This window comes from Furipterus horrens, unplaced genomic scaffold (genome assembly GCF_987537825.1).
Source record: "Furipterus horrens unplaced genomic scaffold, mFurHor1.1.pri manual_scaffold_5, whole genome shotgun sequence".
Lineage (NCBI taxonomy): Eukaryota > Metazoa > Chordata > Mammalia > Chiroptera > Furipteridae > Furipterus > Furipterus horrens.
This window is the reverse complement of record NW_028327175.1, coordinates 146,950,550-146,970,597: the sequence shown is the minus strand read 5'-3', so window position 1 is coordinate 146,970,597 and position 20,048 is coordinate 146,950,550. Positions and strand designations below refer to the sequence as shown.

The 20,048-nt window shown below is 33.7% G+C and overlaps 1 protein-coding gene across 11 annotated transcripts in view; it reads left to right on the top strand.

The window, feature by feature from the left end:
* Positions 1-20,048, top strand: part of PCDH15 (protocadherin related 15) — a 686,961-nt gene that overhangs the window by 238,861 nt on the left and 428,052 nt on the right. For 10 of the 11 annotated variants that reach the window (XM_090279288.1, XM_090279289.1, XM_090279283.1 and 7 more), the window contains one exon: positions 7,254-7,364. The exons of the other annotated variant lie outside the window; for it this stretch is intronic. In XM_090279288.1, coding sequence (XP_090135414.1) covers positions 7,254-7,364 — 111 coding nt within the window. The remainder of the gene's footprint in view (positions 1-7,253; positions 7,365-20,048) is intronic. 11 annotated transcript variants of the gene reach the window in all.

The following is a 20,048-nucleotide window of genomic DNA, read 5'->3' as shown; positions in this document are numbered from 1 at the left end:
ATGTCATACAAAAGTGTAATTTGTTGTAATTATCTATTTTGGGGTAGATTACTGAACTTCTTTAATCTCTGAATTTCTTTTGCACCAGTTAAAGAAATCATCAGTTATCATTTGTTTAATATTTTCATGCCCATTTCTCTGACTCTTCTTCCTCTCAGACTCCAACTACAGGAATATGAGGCATTAAATATTGTTCCACAGATGTAGGCTCCGTTCAAATGATTCAATATATTTTAATCACTTATCTGCAACAATTTTCTATTATCCTGTATTGAAGGTTACTGTCTTCTCTGCCATCTCAATTCTATTGTTAAACCTATTCAATGTTCTTTTGTTTTGTTTTTTTAATTTCAGAGAGTATAAAATCATGTCTAGATTTTCAACATTTTTATAGTTTATGTTTCTTGACTGTGTTTTTTCATCTTTTCACTTACAGTGAGAATATTGTTTTTACATCTCTTAGCACACATGTAGTTGTGAACAGCTGATTTAAAATCTTCGTCTGCTTCTTCTAACATTGGTCTTCCATAATTTTTTTTCTCCCCTTGAAAGGAAATCACATTTTCTGGTTCAGCATATATCAAGTGGTTTTGGACTCTATCGTGGACATTGTAAATGTAATATCATAGAGAAACTCTCGATTCCACTTTATTCTGCTGAGCATATTTTTTATTTGTTGTTTTATTATCTTAACAGAGAACTTAGTTTGATTTAAACTGAAAACTCTCTTAGGTGCAGCTCAAATCTCAATTCAGTGTATATTTTTTCTTAGATTATCTGTGTGTAGTCTATCCCATGCAGATATGTTTTCAAGATCAACTGAAGATTTAGACATGGTTTTTTACTTTTCATTTTTATTGAATTGATTGGGGTGACATTGGTTAATAAAATTATGTAGGTCTCAGATGTACAATTCTATAATACATCATCTTTGTATTGTATAATGTGTTCACCACCCAAAGTCTCTCCTTCCATCACTATTTATCCCCTTTCCCTCTGGTAATCACCGAGCTGTTGTATGTGTTTGTGAGGTTTTCTTTTTCTTCTTTTTTTTAGCTTAATTTTTTCACCTTTTTCACCAGCCCCCAAAGTGCCTATGAGTCTGTTTCTATTTTGCTTGTTTGTATTTTCAGTTCATTAGATTCCATATATAAATGAAATCATATGATATTTGTCTTCTTCTTACTGGTTTATTTCACTTAATATAATATTCACCAAGTCCATCCATGCTGTTGCAAAAGTTAGGATATTCTTTTTTTTTATAGCTGAGTAGTATTCCATTGTATTACTGTACCATAGTCATTTTATCCATTCACCTACTGATGGACACTTGGGCTGCTCCCAAATCTTGGCTATTGCAGATAGCTCTGCAATAAACATAGGAGTGCATGTATTCTTCTGAATCAGTGTTTGGGTTTCTTGTTTCCTACAAATTCAATCTCTAGGTCATACGGAAGTTAGAGTTTTAATTTTTTGAGAAAACTCCATAACTCTTTCCACAGTGACTTCACCAATCTGCATTCCCACCATCAGTACATGATGGTTCCCTTATCTCTACATCCTAACCAGCACTTGTTGCTTATTAATTTATTGATGATAATCATTCTGACAGGTATGAGGTGGTATCTCATTGTGGCTTTAATTTGTGTTTCTCTGATGATTAGTAATGTTAAGCATCTTTTCATGTCTATTGGCCATCTGTATGTCTTCTTTGGAGAGGTTTCTATTCAGGTCCTGTGTGCATTTTTAATTATATATATATATATATATATATATTTCTTTTCTTTTGGTGTTGAGTTGTATAGGTTTTTATAAATTTTGGATATTAACTCCTTATCAGATGTATCATTGGTGAGTATAATGCCCAGTTACCCACCACCATCTTGTGTCTCAGATTTGGACATAGATTATAAGGTCTATTTTGTTCTTCTGGCTTTCTCTTTCCCAATATTCCCCTCTCACTTTCTATCGGTTTCAGTTGTCACAAAAATCTATACCCTGCTCTTTCAGACCAAAAAGACTTCAGGCTTTCTATCAGAGTTTTAACTGCCCCCTTAAAGTGCTAAATTCAGTTTTCCCTCAGGCTAATTACCATAAAAGAGGAAACTCATCCACATAGTCTCTTCTGTCAAGTGTCTAATCTCCTCCAGAATATGCCTTCTTTACTTATCTCTCCAGGAATGTTAAGTATTTTTGTTTGTTTGTGTTTTATATCTTGTATCTTGTCCAGAGTTTATAGGTGTTATTAATGGAAAGACTAAATTGAAGTAGAAGTTAATCAATTACATAGAACCAGAACAATTAATTCCAAAAAAGTTCCTTTCTTTAATATATCTTTTAAAAAAACTAGTACTTTTACTCATTTTTGCTTCTGAATCATCCTGACTTAACTAAATATTAGGCAATAGCATCAGTGATGGAAGCATTTAAAAGTTTTAACAACAACAACAAAAAGATACCTTCACATGTGTTCCTAAATATCAGGGAAATATAAAATATAATATCACTTTAAATTATTAAATTGAAGACTCAGAAGATGTTGTAGTAATCAATAACCATTATTCTATGTTACCACCAATCCTTTAGAAACATTTTCAGGAATAGCATAATTATTAGTTACCTATTTTTTTAAATATATATTTATTGACTTAAAGAGAGATGTGAGAGGAAAACATTGATCAGTTGCCTCCTGTGTGTACCCTGACTAGGTATTGAACCCACAAACTACAATAGGTATGTGCCCTGACAGGAAATGGAACCCATGACCTTTTGATGTATGGGATGGTGCTCCAAGCAAGTCACACCAGCCAGAGCTAGTTATCTATTTCTGTGTAAGAGACTATCACAAGGCCCTGGCTGCTGTGGCTCAGTGGATTGAGCATCGGCCTGCGAACCAAGTGTCACTGGTTCAATTCCCAATCAGGGCACATGACTAGGTTGCATGTCAGGTCCCCAGTTGGGGGTGTGTGAGAGGCAACCACACAGTGATATTTCTCTCTCTCTCTTTCTCCTTTCCCCTCTCTCTAAAAATAAATAAACAAACAAACAAACAAACAAATAAATAAATAAATAAAATTGTTAAAAAATACAGATTAAAAAAAAAAAGAAACTCTCACAAATTTAGTGGCTTAAGACAACACACACTTGTTTTCTCACAGTCTTTATGCCTTAAGACTGAGAACACTTTAGCTGGTCCTCTGCTTAGTCCCTCACAAGATTGCAATCTAAAAACTGACCAGATTAGTTCTCATATGGAGGCTTGATTAAAGAATTCCCTTGCAGGTAAATTCTGATTTCTGTCAGAATGCTTTCCTTTGTGATTATAGCACAGAGGGCTTTCGCACCCAGCTCTTCCAGATTACCCTTAGTTCCTTGCCTGCTTCATCCATCAAAGCTGCAAGGAGAGTATTCAGAGCCAGTCTGTTTGCAAGATGGAGTCCTATGTAACAAGAGTGATAGTTTTATCACCCACAGCATATTTTGTTGGTTAGAAGAAAAGTCAGAGGTCCTGCCCACAGTCAAGGGGGAAGGGATTACAAAAGGGCAAATCTGCTTATCAGGAAATAGGGATAAAGGGTGCTCCCTTAAGAATCTGTTATATCTAATATAATGTCCAGCATGATTATCATAATTTTTGAATGTCATATAAACATATTTACTTTGAAAAGTATTTAAAACATGTTAAGCAATTTTACAAAACAGAGAGGGAATGAAGTTTCTATTCTGGTTTTCATAGAAGCTAAATTGAAGATAGTCATTGGAATTATTAAGATCTTTTTACCCTACATATATGTATATATATCTTAGGTTCAGTAAGAGCCTCACAACCCCCACCCAATAAGTTGATTAGCAGGAAGTAAAAACTACAAACAATGGCTATTGAGCAGTCTAGTGAAAAGTTCCTCAAATCTTGTAGAACACCAGTAGGAGGTAGAAAATTTTTTACTCCCTTATTCTATTCTTCTCTCCAGCAACATGCCCAATAAATCACCAAGTACCTTCTCCCAACAGAACACCAATTGCCTCCTTGTTCCCACCATTGTTCATGCCGTTACCCCCAGAGACTCAACCCATTGTTCCTGCCGTTACCCCCAGGCCAAACCAATCACTAGGCGCCCCGATAGCCTGTTCCAGTCATCAGCCTGTACACCAGCTGCTGTTCTCTCCTTTGAGACAGCCCGGCAGGTTCCTCTTAATAAATCTTGCATCTCAGCTTCCTTGGTTTCGGTTTTTACTATTTCTAACTATATATATATATATATATATATATATATATATATGTATATATTTATGATGTGAGTGGGCAAGCACACAAAGAGGTGTGAAATGAGAAAAAGTAGGCATTTTTACTATTCCAAATTATAAAATTTCAATTATAGCCAAATGTTATAAACTCTTCACCAAAACAAAGCATTTTTATTTAATCTAGGAACAAAATCAGAATAATTAAAATTGATATCTTGTTTTCTTTACTGTTCTTTTTATTGCACTTCTTCTAAAATAAAGAAGGAATAGGTTGGAGATAGGGAACTGCTGAGCCGATTGACCACACTTAAAGCAAAAGTATTTGTGCCATTGCCAAAAAGTTCTCATTCTTCCTTTCTTTGGAGACATGCCAGGAGTGTACTTTTTTTTTTTTTTTTTTTTTGTATGGAGGAAATTGCTTCTCTGACTAATGAAATGTAACCTCAGAGAACCAAGTACAGCTCACCATTTCCTCTCCCACTGCTGCAGTGTTTGGAGAAAAACTCGTTGAGTTGAAACGTGTATTAGCCTGAGTCCCTGAGTGACATCAGCAGAGCCTACTCACTGAGATGTGTTAGTGTAGATCTGTAGAGTAAGAAATAAAAATTTCTCATGTGAAGCCATTCATTTGGGGGTTTGGTTTCCACATCCTAATCTACCCCTTTTTGACTGATATACTCAGAAAAATGATTTTGTAAATGCCTCATTCATGGCTTCTAGACAGCGAACTAGAAGTCTTTGTACTATGCTCGTCACAGTTATTGCAAACTACTATTTTTTGTACCTTCATGGTAATACAAAGTAAGGCTATTCATTGTACATTTAACTAATTAGATTGTTTAAAAATTAAAGAAAGGAGAAGAAGAAGAATTTGTCACTATATGTCCTGCAGAAATTTTTATTTTGGGGAGTTTATTTTACATGAAAAAAAGGCAATTATAATATGTATCATTCTGATGTTTTAAATTTCATATTAAGTCAGATTAATAAAACTATTCATACAATAGGTTATCACATCACTTTTCTTATCTAATTTTTTAAATGCCAGAATAATGTGATGTGCATTAAACATTTCAAGTGTTTGGGCCTACAGGGCTAAAGTGGGAGCTGAAGGGATAACCCTTAAAGCAGTCTCTGGTAGACGAAGCAAGCAGTACAGCATATTTAGTAACTGCAACTGCCACTTGACAGCCTCAGTTCCCATGCCCCCCCCCCCACCTGCAGCTGCTTGGGAGATGACGATATTTTGGACCAGGAGTTCCCCGCCTGTAGCAGCCTGGAAGATAGCAGGATGCATCAAGCCAAGCCACCTTTGGCCTTGATTGGCCCGTCTTATTTGCAGCTGCAAGATAACCAAAAATGGCGACTAAATTCAATAATTCCTTTTTTCTCCCCCCTATAAAGCAACCCCCTCCTTCCCTAGGAGTCTGGAATTGGAGCCACTCACAGCATGGCTTCCTCCCTGCTTGCTGATTCCCTCAATAAACTTCTTTTTTTCCTGCTCGCTGCATCTAGATGGCCTTCTGAGTGGCTCCATTCTTACACCACTTAGAAAAACACTGGGGACATTTAAGCAGCATGCGTGGGTAGCTTCTTTCTTGGAGGTATTAGAATGTTGTTTCAGTGTATGGCAATATCTTTTATCAACTCCTAAATAAATTGTCTCTTTTTGTAATATCCTTCATGATATATTTTCTGCATTTATATTTAAAATTATTACTTTTAAATGGCTCTATCCAAGAAAGACCTGCAAAACTGTTTATATTACCACAGAACAGATTACTTTAAAATGTATATTACCAATTGTGTACCCTGTGTGCGTGTCTGTGTACCAAAAAAAGGGAAGCAGTAAGAGAGACAAAAGAAGAAAGAGGGAGCAATCACAGCTATAGATATTGAAGTTTAATTTGCCACAATTCTCTGAATGAGCTTTAGGTGGGAGATTTGAGTAGTCTGTTCACTCATTAAGTCTCATTTCCTAAGTGACTCTCCTGTTTCAGATGAGGGTGTACATGTGCACAACACACACACGCGCACACACTCTCTCTCTTCTTTCCTGTTTCCCTTGCTCTTCTCCTTCCTCTTATCTTCTCCTTCTCTTCTTCCTCCCCTTCCTCCTCTCCTGTTCCTCCTTTTACTCCTCCTCCTCCTAAAACAGTCTAATGCAGATCCGAGCTAAGTTATTTCATCTGGTGCCCACAGCCCCAAGCACAATCGCAACTGCACAAATCAACTAAACAGGAAAGTTCTAGTGGTGGAAGGGAACTCAATTTGTTGTGGTTATTGAGAGACTAGTTTATCAATCTTCTAAATAACCCTAAACCACAGGAGTAATGTAAATTATTTTTAAGGATAAGAAACTGATCTTATAAATTGTGTTGTCTAGGTGTGAATACACTGTCTTACATTGAAGAAAGCAATGTTGGAGATTGCCTTTATCATATGCATGTTGCCAGGAAGAAACTCAATCCCTGACAGGGTAGGAGATAATTAATGACCAGCAGTTCTTAGGCCTCAATTTAAAATAACCTATAACACAGATTCTTTTTCACAGAAACAGCGTTTCAAGGTAATAGTTGTATTAATAATGAAAATGCTGAGAATACAGAATAGGCACCAATGTTGAAAAAGGATATTAGGTAGAAATCACATTGGGATGTTTGAACCCTTTGGTAATAAAAACGCATACCAAAAAGATAATATGATAACAGGAAAGACTTTTATATGACTAGACTTTGCTTTAGAAGTAATCTAACAAATATAAAAGAAAACTATCATAAGGAACGAGTTTCCTGGTTATCACTATCGAAGGATTGTGGTAAACCCATTGATCAAAATGAAAAGTTTTTAGATGTAAGAATATTAAATCTGAAGCCTATACTCACATTCTATTTTTAGATGATAAGCATGCCCTCTATAACTTTCAAGGGGACTAAACTACAATATTGAATTGTCTAATTCACCTTATATTGAAATTATTTTGAATCTATATCTTTACCTGTTTTCAGACATCCAACGAAACCTTTACAATTCCCCTCATGTTGACTGGAGATGTGGTGTTAAGGAAGAGGCTCAACTATGAAGATAAGACACGCTACTTTGTCATCATTCAAGCTAATGTGAGTATTCAGTTTCTCTTACTCTCCTCCAGTGAACACATGAAGTAAAGAGCTTGCTAAAAGTGTTAAAGTGCTCTTAGAGTGCTCAGTATAATGTGCAGCTTCAACAGGGTAGTCCTGCCCTTAGTGTAGTTTAGGTATTATAGTTGTCTGCATGGGAAATGGGATGTAATGGGGTGTGAAGATTGTTTCTACTCACTGTAAACTTCATTATCTGAATCACTTGTACCCACTCTTCAATAAATGGTTTTTAGCACATACGAAAATATTTCTCAAAGCATGGTTCACCAAACAAATTGAAGCAGAATCACCTTGGGACTGAAACTCAGACCCTCTAAATAAAAATTTCAGAGAGTCACAGTGGAACACCTGCATTTTTTATTAGCCCCCCAGGGGATTCCAAAATACACTGGAAAATGGGAACTGCCAAACTGGAAACTTTTTCCCTCATAGCTATGATTTATTGAATGTTTGTTCACTAAATATTAGCTACAATCACCAAAATAATGATATGTGGGAAGCTGCTTATATAACTTTGATATTTATTATTATTAATATTATTATTTTAATAAAACCCTTAGATTGATGTGATTCAAGGGTTGGTTTGACAGCTCAAGCATATCACCAACTTTGAGTTCCTTCTATCCTTAAATCCTGCCCTTCCCCTGAAAATTGGTCATTTTCCCAATGATTTGTCTGCTGGGTACTAATGAGTATTATAGCCCTAAGCAAAACAGCTGTACTTCAAGATTGACTGAAAGCAAGCTGAAAGAGAAGTAAAGCTAGGACTCTATGTTTGTTGATTCTGTCTCCTTTTATCTATGAGGACACCTTCCCAGCATCCTGTCCCACCCAACTTCCCCTTACAGAACTGGGTCACATGAGTCAGCATAGCAGAAAGGAAAGTTGAGGAAATCTCTATGTGATAAAGAGGATGAGATAATCATCTCTAGATGACAGCAAGTATGGTTCACCTCCGGGGCTGGGCACATTGATGACCTGGGCAAGGGGATGGGACATTGCCACTGAGGAGAATGGGACTAGCATTTTAGGGAAAAAACTAACAAGACTGGCCACAGATAGCTTTAAACATTGGGAAAGTCCCATAGCAAGTGACAAAGCCATTCATATTCTGAAAAGGTAGTGAGACTCCGAAGCCATTTTGGGTCTTTATTGACTTCCATGCATTGGAACCGTACTCATATGAGAGAACAGAAGGACAGCAGGAAGTGGCAAAAAGAAAGCATCCTCCATCTGTCATGCTGAACAGGTTTACAGGGTTTTCCCCTTATCTAGGGTTTCACTTTCTGTGGTTTCAGTTACCCTCCACCAACTACAGTCTGAAAATGTTAAAAGAAAAATTACAGAAATAACCAATTTATAAGTTTTAAATTGTGTGCCTTTCTGAGTAAGGTGATGTCATGTTGTCCCACTCTGTCCTGCCCAGGAAGTGAATCATCTCTTTGACTAGTGTATCCACATATATTCTACCTGCCCATTAGTCACTTAGTAAGCATCAAATTGACACAACATCAGAGTGCTTATGACCAAGTAATTATTATTTTATTTAATAATGACCCCAAATAAAGTCATTCACATAACTCTTATTACAGTATATTGTTATAATTATTCTATTTTATTCTTAGTTTTTGTTGTTAATCTCATACTGTGCCTAATTTATAAATTAAACATTATCATTGATATGTATGTTGGGAAAAAAAAAACAAAAAACAGTGCATACACTGTTTGGTATCATCTGTGGTTTTAGGCATCCACTGGGGATGTGGAATATATCCTGCAGATAAGAGATGTCAAAACCCAAAATCCATCCAGTAAATTTGAAGAGCTATACAGACTTTACTAAGCAACTCAGGAAGCTGGCAACAGCCAAGCAAACAGAAGGTTGCTTGGAGGAGTTGTATAAAATGGAAGATTTTTATAGAAATAAGGCTGAAGTGAAGCAGCTGTTAACAAAAGAAAAGAAATAATTATTTTTAGACCAGGAGGACATCATCTTTTAGGGGGCAGAAAGGCTAGGGTTTTATCATGCAGAGTGCCTCTTCCTACTTTGGAAAATGGGGAGGGCCTGTGTGGCAGATCACCTTTCTGGTGCTTGACCAGAAAATTCCAGGCTGGTTGATTAAGATTACATTTCTATTGAAGATCAAAACTGCAGTTAGATCAGATAGTAAACCTAGGTTTGGTATCATGGACTTTAGTATGAGGGACACAACTGTGAGCCTCGGGGTTTCTTTTTTACCAGAGGTAACTTTTATATGTAACAAGGCTCCATTAAATAGCCATTTTATCCCTTTCTTAGAGATATTTCATCAGAAAGGGGATGTATAAGTATATATATATATATGTATTTGGGTAGATAGAGACAGAAATAGAATTTTTGAACCTAAATTTCTAGACTTTTATTAAAAAGTCCTAAGGTTTGCTTTGCTTTATTTTCAAGTCAATGTGTGTTGTCTTGGTTTCCAGTGGAAGAGAGTAAATTGAAACTGTGGATATAGGAAAAGCAATATCTGTAAGGAAGGGGCCTCTCAGAACCATCCCAAAACACTGAAATTAAAAAACAAATTCTATGTAAGTGAATATGTGAATAAAAGATACAATATTCTTTTTCTGACTCAGTATCTCTAATAAAATTCACAAAAAAGTCAGATTGCTAAGGCATGTATTTGAAAGCTAATTTTTATTGTGCTATTTAAAATGAGCCAATTTTTTAAAGAAATTCAAGCTAACAGAAATATGAATTGCTAGGGAGTTACATGTAGGGATAAAATTATGAAACAGAAGTATATACATGAATCATTGAAAGAAAAGAATGGCATAGGTGAGAAGCAGAAAGATTTACTTTTATCTATAAAAATAATATTTATACAAATTAAAGCATACGGTATAAAATGTGAATGATAACTATAATAAATTAGTTTTTGGTGTGTTTATTTTTCCTTTTTAAAAATTGTTTATTATAGTTATCCCCACTCTTTTCCCCTTTTCCCAATTCCACCCAGCCCCTGCCTCATCCTCCACCTGCCAGATCATCACCACACTGTTGTTCCTGACCATGTGCCATGTTATGATCTTTGGCTAATCCTTTTACCTTCTTTCTTCCAATTACCCTCTCCCCACATTCCCCTTCACAGCTGCCGGTCTGTTTCATGTATCTATGCCTCTGTTTTTATTTTGTTCATTAGTTTTTTTTTTTTTTTTAATTATATTCCACATATAAGTGAGGTCATACGGTATTTGTTTATTCACTGGGAATATATCCTAAGAATCCAGCATAATGAATTCAAAAGAACATATGCACCCCTATGTTCATAGCAGCATTATTTACAATAGCCAAGATCTAGAATCAGTCTAAGTGCCCATCAGGAGATGAAGGGATAAAAAAGTTGTGGTACATTTACACAATGGAATACTACATGTCCATAAAAATGAAAGAATGCTTAACTTCTACTACAGCATGGATGGACCTGGAGAGTATTATGCTAAATGAAATAAGCCATCAGTATAAAACATGTACCATATGTTTTTGTTGTATTTTAAAGTTTTCAGAAATATATTTTTTAAAGTAGTAAAATACACTAAAATTAGGATATATCACAATATATTCAACTATAATTAGATATTGTTTGTTTGTTTTTTAATTTGGGTATTGAATTGTTATTTTCCCTCATGACTGTCAAAAGAGGCAGTGTGTGCAGTATAGTGGTTAAAAGTATGAAATCTAGGACCACATTTCTTGGATTAAAACCCCAGTTCTGCCATTTGCTAGTTGTCTGATTTGGGGCATACTCTGTATTTAAGTTTCCTAACAAATATGAGGATATTAATGAAACATAAAACATAGGGTTCTTAGAATTAGCAAGTTAGCAAAAACAAAAAATTAACTTAGATTAATGGTTGGGATATATTCTGATATTATTAGAATACTAAATAAACCACTTAAATGCTGATACTTTATGCTTTATTAAAAATAAAACAACTAAGAAAAATATAAATATATATAAATTTCATATACTTTTAATATTAGTAGATAATGCCATATTATTTTCCAGTGTCATAATACATCACATTCTCACACATTATAAAGAAGAATGTCTATAGTCTCTACTTTTTGAATATGTAATTTTCTTAAGACAGGGTTGTTGGAACCAAAAAGCTGGCTCATACTGACTTGTGGGTCAATTATGGAGATCTCTTTCCAACTTTGAGTTCAATGACCCCATGTCTATGGCCATATTGGGAGACTTTACAGTGTGAAAAGTGACAAATACTTCAAATTAATTTTTTTTTTTTTTTATCACAGAGAGATGGTTAACATTTACTACTTAATCTTTGTGTGTATATAGGATAGTGATGTTATATATCTACTGTGTTGGCCAAAAAGTCCATATATTTTTATCCATAAAATAAAAGATACATTTTTCATTTTCACCAATAACTTTATTGACTTGGATATTCAGAGTATGTCAGTTATCACCCGCATGGTATAATGATTGTTCTCAATGAATGTATCGATTTGATTGTTATCAACTTCAACTGGTCTACCCAACCATGGAACATCCTTCAGCGAGAAATCTCCAGCACAAAACTTTGCAAACCACTATCGAAATATTCAATCAGTCACAGCACCTTCTCCATACTCTGCACAAATCTTTTTTTTTGCCCTTAAGTTGTGTTTTTACCTTTCTTGAAATAATAAAGACTAACATGTTAAAAATGTTGCTTATTTTCCTTCATCTTCAGTATTAAAATGGCTGCACAAAAGTTTACCAATTTTGATATGTTTATAATACACACTGATATGACAGCTGTCACAATACAATCTAACAAAACTGTTTCAAATGTAGTTAAAGACAAGTAAACACTACTAGAGCCATCTTATAGGAAAAAGTTTAAAAAACTAATGGACTTTTTGACCAACTAAGTAAAATATATTTCTCATTCTTTTATATTTTTATTACTTTATTGATAGTATGTAAACCAATGGACAAAGGAAACCACGTACATTAAAAACCTCTGCAAGTTACATGGAGAGTTGAAATACAAACAATCAATATTGACTTTAAAAAGCAGACTAAGATGCTGGAGGTCTGATGATAAATACTGAGCACTACCCAGCTTTGGCCTGGCTTAGTTTATAGTAAAAATATTTGATTCATTTATAAAGGGAATCATTCTAATTTTGTTTTGTTTTTTTTTAATCCATGTGAACATGTTATATTCTTGAATAAGTTGGAAGAGTTTTGGTTGACCCATATTAAAAAAAAAGTCACTGTTTTCCTGAGAATAATTTTTAATATAATATGACCATCCAATGAGGGAATGACTAATTGTAGAGAAAAGAATGAAAAACTTCAGAAAGGAATTTCAGAAAAGTATAAAAATCAATGAGCTTTCCTTTTGTTGCAATTTGCAATGCATTCTGTTACCAGAGACTCCAATTTTGAGGTTATCCTAAATCATAAAAGAATAAAACTCATTTCTATACATAATTTTCTTCAAAGCAACTCTCTTTTGTATCACTTTTATCCTGAGGAAAATACTAAGAGCTCTTAACTCAAGAGCCCTTAAATAATTTTCAGAAATAAAAAGTTAACATTTTATTAGAATCATAGCAAGAATGATTTTTGAATTATCATTAGTGGGCTATTCTTTATTTTATTGAATATCCAAAAAACAAAGAAAACACTAACTGTTTTAATAACAAAATATAACTTCTAAAATAGAATTACTATTTCTTTCTTAGCTATGTCTTTTCTCTTAATGGCTAAGCATATTTTTAAAAGGTGTGTAAAATCTAAGGGCAGAAACCTTTTACTAAACTCCCTTCTGGGTGCTTGGCTGGCCTAACAGGATGAATTAACAGGAGAACAACAAATTTAATTTTATATGTAAAAGAGACCCATAAAAAAGTAAATCTTAAAGTAGTTACCAAAGCAGGCATCTTTTATAGCTTTAGAAAATAAAATAGTAAATTTGTAAAGAATTGGCAAAGCAAAGGTGTTAGGACTTGGGATAGTAAATTAGTGAGGACTGACAAGGTTTTTTACAGACTTATGGACCCTAAAATCTCTATTTCTAGTGATAAGGATGCCTTCTGAACTCTAACACAGTAACATATTTTTCATGTGAGAGATTTATTTCCTGCTTTCAGGAGGACGAAGGAGTGTCAGAATGTTGTTCTTGCACCTGCGGTTTCTTATGTAATGTTAGTTCAAAAAAATCAGTATGCCAAAGTGGCATATGTGATGGTGGCCTATTAGGCTCTCTTTCAAAACATTGCAATTACATGGGCTTGGGTATAAAAATCCCTTCTATACTTTTAGATCTGATCTAGGTAAATGACTTTTCCAAAATAAGCCCCATTCTGACTGATGTACTTCCTGTTGATATGTGGAATAAGTGCTAATTTTATGCCCATTGTTTTTTTAGCTCTGCCAGTTTCTTGGACATATTCTGGGGGATAAGATTCAAGTGGAAGGAGGGTGGTCAATGGTTTAACATTTATAAAATGTTCAAGTAATGAGGATAGGTAAGCATGTGGACCTACTATGGTACTTTCCTTTCTACTAGTATGCATGAAACTTTTTAAATAGGTGAATGTTTCAAACAATAATAAAATTTTAAGAAAAAGAAAAGAACACGTCTAAAGTGATTTAGAGCAAGGCAATCTTCTTGCTGCTGTTTTTCTTATTGAATATAGAAATTTAAGAGAATCAAGTTGCTACGGTAAGTTTTAAAATTTTAGTTAGTGATATCCCATCTTTCATTGGTGAACAGAAGCAGGAAGAAAATCTTCGAGGTCTTAGGTAACTGAATTAGGGTCAAAAGACTCAGAATAATTTTAATTATGTTACAATATTTATTTTTTCTTTCTCTACTGCAAATATCTGATAAGGTAATGAAAGTCTTTAGTATATGTATCTCCGAGTGAGTTTGGTAGGTGCTTCTAGCCATTTTATTAAATTACAAATTAGTTGAACACTGACTATGTAAATGTAAGAAGTCTCTTTATTCAAAGTTTCCCATGACATTGCCTTAAAAATAAATCAGAAAATTGACATGTTTGTCTTAGACTCATTTTAAAACCAGGTTACATATAATTTCATAGCCTTTGTTAAGATTCCACATCTTTCCTTGCCCCAATCCATACAATCAGTATTAAACTTAATATACTTCTAAATATAGAGAAGGTATTGAATGAATTAAAAACTAGATCTTTTTCCATTTTGAAAGAATTGAAGTCATACTTATCAACTGCCAGTTAGAGGTGTTTTATTGCCTTTACATGATCACAGTTTAAATCTTTTCAGTTTTATATAGATGTGCTTTAGAAAAAGTGAACTGTGATAATGAGTTAGTTATCTCTGAGCTTTTTAGAAAAGTAACTTCCTTTGCAGTTCTACTAGGCACATTTCTTTAAAAAAATTCTTTCTTGCAATTTATTGATGAAAATGACTACTTATGTAGTAAATACTTCATACAAAAGCAATGGAAGTCTTTGATGTGCCAGATATTATTTTATAGTATGATTCTGAAGAGTTGTACATTGTGTTGCCAGCCTATGGCACCAGAGAATGGGAGACTTTCAATCAAGATGTTAAGACTTTCAAACAAGGTCAATACCACTTCCCTGTGAGGCATTAGGAATGCTCCTGCTAGTTCCAGTCCCTTATTCTATTGACATTCCTCATGGTTTGCTAGATTCTGTGTTGATGATATGTGTATGATTTTAATTCCTGCATGTCAGCTTTTATATTTGGTTTTTCTGTAGTTCCTTGCACAGCTGCACTCACAATTATGGAAGTTAACTAAAGGTGTTATGTTTAAATATTTAATGTTAGCATATGTATACATGATATATGAAATAATGCAGGTTTTATGTAATCAAGTGTTTAATATTAGCATATGTATAAATGATATTTGAAATAGTAATGTGCATTGTGAAAACACTAATTAAACCAACTTAGATAACTTTAAAATATATATATATATATATATATATATATATATTCATGCTTTTCATCACATTTCCTAAATTAATAACATATCTTATTTATATCTGTTTAAAATTTTTAAATATAATTTTACTTATAAAAGGAGAGAAAAATGAGGAAGGAAAATAAGAGAGAGGAAGAAGAATTCTTGGTAGTTTTAAAATATGTATTGGATTTTCACATAGCAATGAATATAAATGTAAACTTAATGGAATAACATAAAATATTTATTCAAATAAATATATTTTATTTATATCAATTCCAATTTGTAATGTTATTTCTTTTACCCAGAATGGCAAAACATTTTTTTTTTAATTTTAATTGCCAGCAACTTTGCTTTAGACAGATTTTTAAGATCCAATTTGGTTTGAAATGGGAGAAAATCATCATAGATTAATGCCTTCCATGGGCTCACAAGTTAGAAGTGTGCATGAGACCTATTTTTATATCTTTATGTTATATATTTTGGTGACAAGTTGTGGGGAATCTTGTCATATGTAGAAACGACGCTGGTATTTTTTCATTACTGTATCTCTGCTCATAGTAATGAAGAAGAACAGAATTTGTCACCTCAAGCATGCCTCTTTGACATTAGAATTATTTTGGTCTGATTATATTTTTAAAAAACAACAGATATAAGAGAAGCTCTGAAAACCAAATAGTAGTTTCTCTTTTGTAAGAACAATTTACATTTATAAGGGAAAGTTCCATTTGTTAGGCTGTCTCCCTCTCTGTATCTGGAATAGAAGGATGACAAATTCTGTAGAAACTTATTAATGGAGAAGGCAGGAACTTAAATCTGAATAACAACCATACCCTAATTTGCTGTGCTTTGTCCAAAAACCTGTCTCTCCCCCTCTTAATATCTTCTTTTCCTTTTGTCTTTAGTTGGAGATAGTGTTTCAAGTGGTGGTTAGGGCTATTCATGGGGGTTACCAGGTTTTCCGTGTATCTCCCATGTATACAGGAGATATACATTTTATTCAGCTTTTGGTTGTTTTTCTACTCTTAATCTATCTTTTAATACTGGAAAGCCTCAGTCAAGAATGTAGATAGGTGGAAAGAAAATTACTTTTCCTTCAAATTGCAACAGATTCTCCGGTCTTTTTTTATTTTTCCATTTAAAAATTTACATTTTATACAAAGATCAACACTTTGTAAGTGATATCTTTTCCAGTATGAGCTAAAAGCCTAAATTGTGTATGCACTTGTATCCATTTTATGGAATAGTGACAATGACCCCAAAAGCAGAGAATATTGAGAGATTTTTTTTTTTAAAGACTGAAAAAAGAAAAAGATTTAGGATAAAAACTCTATTGTCTATTACAAGTGTCCTGGTGGTGACATATAAGGTGTAAGGCTGAGTAACATGCCAATGTAGAAATGCTGCTTCTGGAATATTAAAATAGTCTTGCCACATTCAACATCACATAAAATATTTCATATGTAATATTTTTTCTTAAGTTGAGATTGATTTAGTCTTTTGTAAAATTTAATCCTAAGCAATCATAATTTTCAAATGGTAGGTTTGATGATCCAGTTGTGTTTTATAAAATTTAAAGTAAACCCATACATTTATTTTAAGTTAAGATTTTTATTTATACTCAAAGCTCATACATTTAAAGTATAGTTTTAAGAAATAAAAAGAAAAATGAACAGATTTGACTACATCAGACTAACAAGGTTTTGCACAGAGAAGGAAACATCAACAAAATGAAAAGATAAACTACATCTGATAAAGAGTCAAGTTCCAAAATATATAAGGATTTCATACTACTTAACACCAAAAAGAAGAAACAATCCAATAAAATGTAAAAAGAGCCAAGGATCTGAACAGACATTTCTCCAATGAGGACATACCAGTGGCCAACAGGCATATGAAAACATGTTCAACATCACTAATCATCAGGGAAAATCATAATAAAATCATAACGAGATACCACCTTATACCAATCAGAATGGCCATTATCAATAAATCAACAAATAACAAGTACTTTGGAGGATGTTGGGGAAAAGGAATCCTTATACACTTTTCAAGGGATTGTAAATTGGGTCAGCCACTGGAAAACATTACAGAAGTTCCTCAAAAAAATAAAATAAGACTAGAGCTGCTAAATGACTCAGCAATCCCACTTCTGGAATTATTTATCCAAAGAAAACAAAACACTAATTTGAAAATATATATGCACCCCAATGTCCATTGCAACATTACTTACAATATCCAAGATATGGAAGAAAACTAGTATTCATTGATAACTTAATATATAAAGCATATGTGGATCTGCCTGGGTAGCTTAGTTGGTTGGAGCATTGTCCCATAAACCAAAAGGTTGCAGATTTGATTCCAGGTCCGAGCACATACCTAGCTTGTGGGTTGGATCTCAGGTTGGAGCATGTACAAGAGGCAAATGATTAATGTTTCTTTCTCACATTGATGTTTCTCTCTCTGTCTCTCTGTTTCTCTGTCTCTCCCTCTCTCCCCACTCTTCTTTTCTCTCTAATATCAATAAAAAATATCCTCAGGTGAGGATTTTTTAAAGATGTGCTATGCATATGCAACATAATATTAATCAGCAATAAAAAATAATAAAATCTTACCATTTGCGACAGTGTTAATGGATCTAGAGAGTGTTAGGCTCAGTGAAATAATTCAGATAGAGAAAATTAAATACCATATGCTTTCACTTATATGTGTAATTTAAAAAAATGAATAAACAAAACAAAGCAAAAACAGATCCATAGATATGGAGAATAAGCTGATAATTTAAAGGAGAGGGGGGTAAGAGTATAGGTTTTAAAAAAACCTTAAAAAAGAGGAACAATTTTAAAATTGGTAAACATACATTAATGTCTGTAAATGCCACACAAGAAAACATTTCGTAAGTAACATAAGTAAAAATACATTAGTATATTAATTATTAAAAATTAATGAAGTGAATTCATATAACATAAAATTAACCATTTTAAAGTGAACAGTTCAGTGGCATTTGGCACCACCACATTGCTGGGTACCCACCAGCTCTTTCCCAAGCATTGTCATAACTCAAAAGAGGAGCTCTACACCCCTTAAGCAGTGGTTTCTCATCCCTGTTCTCCCAGCCCCTTGCAGCCACTCATTTCTGTATTGTCTCTTTGAATTTAACTATTCAGAATATTTCATATAAATGAAATCGTACAATGTATGACCTTTTTAATCTGACTTTTTTCACTTAGCACATTGTTTCTATTGTTCATTAAAGTGTAATATATATCAGTATTTTATTTCTTTCTGCGGCTGTTACTGCATACACAAACACACACACACACACACACACACACACAATTTTTCTGTCCATTCACTTATTGATGGATATTTCAACAGTGACCATTTTTTTTGCTCTTGTGAATAGTGCTGCTGTGAACATGCATGTAAGTATAATTATTTTTTTGTACTTGATGTATACAAAACAGAATTTTAAAGAGACAGAAAAAATGTAATGCTTCTTTAAGATAGTCAAATACAATGAAAGTAAAGACATTTCTTGTTTCTGCCATAATGGATGGAAAACTGTCACTATTACTTTCATAGTGAGTGTTCTGGCTAGAGATGAATGGGTCCAATGTTTCTTCCTTGTGCCCTCATGATAAACACTCTTTAGATCAATATAATCAATATAAATTTCTAATGGAATCATTGCAGCTCCTTAATGTGGGCTGTGCATAGTGATTCCCATCCAAAGACCTGGAGAGGGAAAAAAGAAAGAGAGACTTTGCAGTGAGAAAATCTGATGGACACAACCTCAGCCAGGCGATTAAAGTTAACATAAGAGATAAATCATATTAATATACACTTTAGATATAATGTGATGAACTGAGACTTTACCTCCATGGTCTCCCCCACCCCCATATTGTGTAACACCAGTCTAATCTTTAGGAAAATCATTATACAAAGCCCTATTGAGAGACATTCTACAAGGTACCTTATTACCATAGTACTCCAAATTATCCAGGTAATCAAAAACAAAGGAAGCCTGTTAAATGGCCAGAGTCAAAGGGAGCCTAAGAAGACATGATGACTAAGTGGTATTCTGGATGGGATCCTGGAACAGAAAATGGACACTAGTTAAAAACTAGGAAAATCCCAATGAAATATGGATCTCAGTTAATAACAATGTATTGTCAAAGCAAAAATTGCACTAGATGAAGTTAAACGGGTAAAGCAAATTTCATTCAAAGCCATTACAGTAGGAAGGAGACCAGAATGGAGTCAACTCTGCTGAAAAGAAGGGCTGGAGAGTTGCTAAGATCTGGGATGGGAGTTCTCTTCACAAGGAAAAAGACTTTTTAAGTATCTGTATGAGATCATGTATGTTAATTAAACTTATTGTGGTAATCATTTCTTAATATATGCAAGTCAAGGTATTAACCTTATACTGTGCTGTATATCAGTTATATCACACACACACACACACACACAAAAAAAAAAAAAAAAAGGAAAAGAAAACCAAAAACAAATTAACTGTTCTCTTGGCAATATATGCCTAGAGATAAAGAGAAAAAGTTGAAACATAATTCACATTTTACCTTTTTAGAGTCCCAAAGAATGAAGAAAGAAATAAAACAATTCTTATTTAGAAACTTGAAATACTAGGTTGTTTTAATGATATCATCAGACTACATGGAGACA